Source organism: Chelon labrosus, assembly GCF_963514085.1.
Source record: "Chelon labrosus genome assembly, chromosome: 12".
Lineage (NCBI taxonomy): Eukaryota > Metazoa > Chordata > Actinopteri > Mugiliformes > Mugilidae > Chelon > Chelon labrosus.
In genome coordinates, this window is record NC_140345.1 from 28,309,020 (window position 1) to 28,315,790 (window position 6,771).

A 6,771-nucleotide genomic window follows, 5' to 3' on the forward strand; every position below is an offset into this window, starting at 1 on the left:
CCATTTTGACCATGACCTTGTGAATTTGTCCAATTGTAGACGAAGTGAGAAAGTAATCTTTTCCATTATATAGACGGGTTTCCTGTTTACAAACATTACTGGGTGCGCGCGCATCCAGGGGGCAGAAAGCCAGACTGACTTATTGGTCCCCTACGACAACAATCTTAAGTATTGAAGCTTTTTTGTTTTGTTTGTATATAAATGCACAACTGCAGACTCAATAAAACGTGATTTTAGTTGGATCTGTTTTTCCATCTTTAATTTTGCAATGTTACCGTATATGTAAGGCTATAATTATCATGTTAGGCGGGTAATGTAAAACGTAGCCCATTTTAACAGCGGCATCAATCGGACAGCCCGATTTTACTTTTAAATTCAGAGCTGCCAACTCTCACGCTTTCGCCATGTGACACACGGTTTTGCCTGTTTTCACACGCACTCACGCCACACATTCAATTTCTCACGCAAAAAAAAATCCGCTCTTGGTCCGAGACTCTTCCGTTCCTTTTCCAACTCCACGACGGTAGATGGCGCTGATGAGCGCCCCTGAACCTTTGCGCTGCGCTACACCTGCAGTGCACCCCTTTACTGTCTATGCCTGCACCCCGAAGTAGACAGAAGAAGAGATACAGAGACCGCCAAGACAGCAGGAGAAACCAAAAACTACTTTGAGAAGTCTGATAAAGAAGAGAATCTGAGCTGAGACTAGGCCAGTATAACCATGCACACAGAACATAGAGAAGGACTTTACCCAGCTTCTGATCTGCATCTGATACTGATTATGCCTCATTTTAGCTATTTTTGTAATGCATTCATCAGTTTTATTGCTTGAAAAAGTTGTACTGTTTAAGCACTTTATTTGTTGCACTTTATTTGTCTCTGATGGACCATGTGGTGGGAGACTTTGAATGAAGAATAATGTCCCTCTCTAACTAATCTTGTGTCGTTTTTGGCTGAATATAAAGCATTAAGTTTAATACCATTTTAATCAAAATATCAATCAACCTACCTAGGTCAAATCTTAAACACTGATCTATGAATAAGTCTTTATTGTCATTTAGGCACACCAATAGTTTTCTGGTTGAATGTTCAGCTCAAGTCTACAGACTAAGACCTACAAGTCATGATGCCGAACATGAATCAGAATAAGTTCAGGTATTGCACATCTTTAGCAGACTGCCCAAAAATCCACTAGAATGCTGGAAACCACATCTACTTAATCCAGAATCTCCTGGGGGTGGACCTTCAGCTATGTCTGCTTCACAGAATGTAACCAATATTGTCCATCTTCATTGGGCTGCCCCTATCAGCAGCTTTGGACCTCCCCGCAAACCACCAGAATGCAGGGTACAACATGGGTACAACATCAAATTAATTCCAATTATCTTAATATCTGAGCCACCAATTTGTGTGACTGCGTGCACGGCATCATTTTGGTCACCCACGACAAAATCTCACTCCAAGGTTTTTTGAAAAGTTGGCAGGTATGTAAATTAAAGTTAAGAACCCTTCGTTTTTCTTTAGTCACAGAGCTTACCTGGCTTGCTCACATATCTTGAACATTTAGCTGAATTTACATTTTTGTAGATTTCGAGCTCTTTGTCATTTGACGTGCAGGCTATGCTAAGATATGTTGGCTAATGTTTACGTATTTCGTGTTTTAAGTATTAAAATACAACCTGTAGTTAAGTTGAAAGGGGATATCTCCGAAGTAATGATCCAACCGGCATGCTATAACAACATTAGCACTCGCAAACGTGATATCACTTAGCTAGCGCTAGCTGCTAGCCTGCTACGAACAGATTTACTGAACGCAACGTCTTTTGTTTACAACTTTGTTAAACTTTAACATGAATGAACGTGAACGAGTATGCAGTGCTAACTTAAACTCATAGATAGCGAATTAAGATAGCTCTAAAACAAAACACCATCTGGACCCCAATCTGCCCTTTTTATTGCCTGAAGCCATAACCTCCTCCGGTTTTTTCCAAAAGTATGATTCACCCTAGGAATATTAAACATCTGGCACTCATCACTGGCTCTTTTAGCGCAGCCAACACAACAACTCCTTGGTATTTTGACTGTACTACTACTACTACTAAACGAAACACGCAAAGATTCAGTCCTCCTCCGTTATCAACACTCTCTGAAAAGACGTCTTTCTGACCCCTGTCTGCGCGCGCAAACACTTGTGACGTTGCCGTCTATATATTTCATTAACAATATCCGTCCATTCCTCTATTGTGGGGGAGTCAGGATGCAGCCAGTGTCGTGTGATGATTTTCTTGCCAGCGGAGATCAGAATGCCAAATAGATATTTGTTGAGATGCCCTGTGAGAAAGTTAGTTTCTCCCAGAATAAAAGTTTTGAAATGATATGGTATTTTCATATTAAACATATTTTCTAATATTTTATGCATCTCTGACCAGAAATTTACAATTATTGGACATCCCCAAAATATATGCAGTGGTTTGCATCCCGGCTCCCACACTTCCTCCAGCACTGTGGGTCCTCTCCTGCAAAGTGAGTTTTTTGTTTAGGGGTTACAAAAAATCTGATTAAACACTTCCACGCAAATTCCCTCCATGTATGCGAATTGGTACATTTCCACTGATACCCGCAACAACTATACCATTCCTCCTTGGGAATTAGGAAATTACCTTCCTTCTCCCAGTTATCTTTAATGTAATCTGTAGAGTGGGTTTTTTTAATCATGAAGCCCTTATATAATCTAGATATGGTACCTTTGATTCGCTCCGATGAATAAGCACGTAATATCTCTTTCAATATGGGGTCTTCTGGATCCACTGTATAGTTTCTAATAACCTTATTGAAGTAGTCACGTAGTTGCAGGTACCTGAAGAAATCTTGCTTTTCTAAAGAATGGTCTCTTCTCAAAGTTTGAAAACTCTTAAGTTGTCCCTTATCTATTATTGAATAAAATGTTGTTATTCCCTTAGTTATCCAGCTTTTAAATCCATGGTCCAATTGATTCCGTTTAAAGTCAGGGTCGTATGCGCACCACCTAATTATTCCTAATTTGTCATGCAATTTATATGTGTCTTTAATTGAGTTCCAGGTTTTAATTTGGAATTTTGTCCATGGATTCTGCAACTTGTTTACAAAATTTTCCAGATCTTTATTACCCAGTACTGCCAGGAGTGGAGGGTCCTTAATGAGTGAGAGCTCAATATCTTTCCACCTAGCATGGTAGTCTTTATTACACAGACTTATCAGTGGTCTAACTTGAGCTGAGAAAAAGTAATCCTTTAAATTAGGTACTCCCATGCCTCCTCTCTCTTTCGATAATTGTAATGTTTTAAACCTTATCCTGGGTTTTTTTCCCTGCCATATGAACCTGGAAATAATGTTATCCCACTCAGAGAATTGTTTTGTAGGTATCTCCACCGGAAGAGCCTGGAATAAAAAAAGAAGTCTCGGGAGTATGTTAATTTTTATGGTCTCCACCCTTTGAGTGAAGCTCATAAAGGGGTTGGAGTTCCATCTTTGTATATCCTGTTTTATTCTGGTAAGGAGGGGGTCATAGTTGATCCTTGCTAATGTAGAAATGTCTTTAGGAAACAGTACACCCAAATATTTCATTGCATCCTGGTTCCAGTTCAGATGATATCTATCTTGAAGTTTCTATTCTATTCTTGTTCCAAAATCCCCGCAAGGAAATCCTAACAGCACCACAAACTAAATCCTCCAACATGGTCATCAATTACCACCTTTCTGACAACAACTCAATATTACAGCGGCCAAGGAGCTCATCATTAACGCAGGACTGTTGTATTTAAAGTGTTTACTTTCGCTTTTAAAGCTATAAACACTAAACATCGTCTTCTTCGCTCTCTGCCTGCTCTCACACTCACACCGCAGCAGTGAGCTCAGTGCTGCCCCCGCTGGCCGGAAGCTACATCACAAAAACGTCTCGAGGATATTTCATTCTTAACATTTAAAATGGGTTTAACATAAATAATATTAATAATATTTTTAATATCTGAAGCAGCTTGTATCGTTTTTTGTTAAATGCGACAGTATTAAAATATTATTCGACATAAGTGTTGTTGCGGTGTCATTTAAAGCCACTAGAGGCAGCACTGAGCAGCTGACAGCGAAGAAACTTAGCGCTATCATAGATCTTTACTTTTATATGTTAATCTAAATGTCTCGCTCTCTTTAAACATGTCAAACATTCACCGTTAATCTCCCAAAATAGTTAAAGTGTCTTCCAGTGAGTTTGAACGCACACATCACTGATTCACGAACAAACCTGTGATTATTTAATTTAATTCGGTAGCGTTACAAACAGAGTGAAACCTTTAAAAATATAAAAAATATATACTTACTTGTCAAATTATTTAAAATTTAGTGACGTTACGAGACGTGCCGAGGCTTCCAAGCGCGTGTCGAGTCATGGAGGGGGCGTTTCCGCGAAGCAGGTATGGAGGCTTGGATGATTTAGGGGAGGAGCCAAAAATAATGACGTCCGAAGCCTCGCTGCCCGGCTGTACCACGTGACTGTTTCAGGAAGTGGTTCGGACTTTGCCGTGATGTTTGACAGCAATATAGACTCTTTGATGGAGAGTTGCGGTCAGTTCAGAGTTTGGATAGCGTTTATATAGTCTGGAGAGTTTAGAGAGAGAGATATGGTTTAAAGATTTAGGAGGGTGAGGAGAAATGGACAGTCTGATTATACTGAGTGGAAACACATGGACTCTAATCTGGCCTTAAAGTTGGAAAATGAAGCTGAACACATGCATTGAAACAGTATTTTTGCGTATGTGTTTTCTTTGTGGGGTAAAAATGAAAATGAATAAATTAAAACGAATCTTTTTTGTAATAAAAATGGAAAAGTGTTTATTATATTCTACTAATTTATAGGAATAAATGCTATAAAGTAGGATACAAAACAAATAGTCATGAACACACACTTTAATACTGTCCTCAGCTCCAGTACTTGATTGAATTGACACATCTCCATCAACTCATTTGTGCCAGTGGAATTTTAAAGCTTCGTATGATATGGAAATATAAGCAGTAATGAGATATGCAACAGTCAATAGTGTTGATGCCTTTATTCAAGTTTTTAAGCTCAGCTCAAGATCCTAAAATAACAAAAACAGAATGCCACACACATCCATGAAGCTCCTTCTTAAACACAAGGAGCTCTGCAGACGATGACTGGACACAGTTAAAAAGAGACTGAAATGAGTGTAGAAAATAAGAGCCAGAGGTTGGAGACTATACTCTGTGAATCTACGCAGAGTCAGTGGTATAAACCTGCAGGGTTAAAGACATTTAGGCTGTGGGTTGAGTGGGGTCTTCCTCCAGCAGTGGTTTGCACAGCTCTGGGTCATGAGCGCTCTGAAAGAGAAAAAAACAGAACATTTGGAAAGTAAATATCACAATAAAATAACACACGACTACATAAACTGGACTGGTTGAAGAACACTGAGGCTACTCTACAGGAAGGACCAGAGTCGACTCTACTTTCTGAGGAGACTGAGGTCCTTCAATGTCTGCTGGATAATGTTGAGGATGTTCTTTGAGTCTGTGGTGGCCAGTGAACTCTTCCTACTGACATGAGCCACAGAACACCACAGGAGCTCATGTCTGTTGCTATCAGACTTTATAACTCCTCCCACTGAGTGTTGGTCACTCTTAACACTCTTTTATAATCTGTTTGTAACCATTTACCTCTGTCACATTGGGAATACTTGTGAAATATTTGGTTTATATGCATCTTACATCTTATTTTATATATTACTTCTTATTCTATTTGTATTTGACTCGTTCCTTGAAGGATTAATAAGGTATTCTGATTCTACCTGGCTCTGTTCCTTCCCTCTGCGTCTCAGAGACTTGATCCCCAACACGGTGGCGCTGATGACGACACAGAGCTCCAGGACCGACAACACGATCAGCACGCCTTTGATGCTTCTCAGGAGCATCTGACGGGACACAAACAGCAGAGTTTCCTTTAAAGTACGTGAACATATTTGTCTTTGATAGAGGTTTAATAAAGATCAGAACAAATCCATCTGCCACTGCAAACATTATTTTTGTCTCCAGCCTAGTTCCACTTCTTAGATCCAGTCATAAACATTAATAATATTCCATGAAGCCTACCATACTGGTTAGCTGCTCCTGAACAGAGTCTCCCCAAAACAATCTACAAATATCAGCTCAGACTAACGCATCTTACTAGGCAGCTCTGGAGACGGTGATCGTGGATTTCTAAAAACAATATCTGTAAAATAACTTGCACACTTACCTTAACCATCTCTCTTCCCTCCTCACATTTCTGAATCATGAGCTGCTCCTCAGCAGACGGGCTCGGTGTTGTAGAGCGACGGCCCCAGGAATCATAATTATGATAATTACGATTATTATTCCCGCAATCCCACCACACATATGTATCTCCCAGTTCAATGCAGTAGAACACAATGCCTGTGATGGCAAAGGCGACTCCTACCAGATTCAGAATCACGCTGGTCACCACCTAAAACACAAGACTTGTCAATTTATTTACAGTCAGGGAATAAATAAGTCTCTGCAGAGCTAACTGCTGGTATTCATTTTAGGAACTCCCTGCAACATTACCTGTAGAGTTGCCATAATTACTCACCAGACATGGACTGGGGTACTTCTCAGACACAATGCACATGATGCCAAAGAGAATGAACTACAAAAATAAAAGATAAAGATATTAATATATCATTTAAGATCCATGATTTCACACAAACACTGCAGAGGCTTATGAGT

General features: G+C 39.7%; 1 protein-coding gene across 1 annotated transcript; it reads right to left on the reverse strand.

The window, feature by feature from the left end:
• Positions 1 to 4,884: 4,884 nt before the first annotated feature.
• LOC311496956 (uncharacterized protein) lies at positions 4,885 to 6,729 on the reverse strand. Its single transcript, XM_084557020.1, has 4 exons — positions 6,635 to 6,729; positions 6,281 to 6,508; positions 5,835 to 5,957; positions 4,885 to 5,370 (listed from the first exon to the last, which is right to left on the reverse strand). Exons 1-4 carry the CDS (start codon positions 6,671 to 6,673, stop codon positions 5,305 to 5,307), a joined length of 456 nt encoding a protein of 151 aa, XP_084413146.1. The 5' UTR covers positions 6,674 to 6,729; the 3' UTR covers positions 4,885 to 5,304.
• Positions 6,730 to 6,771: the final 42 nt, after the last annotated feature.

Excerpts from the sequence above, each read along its gene's own strand:
- LOC311496956 (XM_084557020.1), bottom strand. The coding sequence starts at position 6,673 with ATGTGCATTGTGTCTGAGAAGTACCCCAGTCCATGTCTG. Across the intron at positions 6,509-6,634 it reads AGTACCCCAGTCCATGTCTG|GTGGTGACCAGCGTGATTCT; the intron begins GTGAGTAATTAT and ends CTTGTGTTTTAG. Across the intron at positions 5,958-6,280 it reads AGGGAAGAGAGATGGTTAAG|ATGCTCCTGAGAAGCATCAA; the intron begins GTAAGTGTGCAA and ends GTGTCCCGTCAG.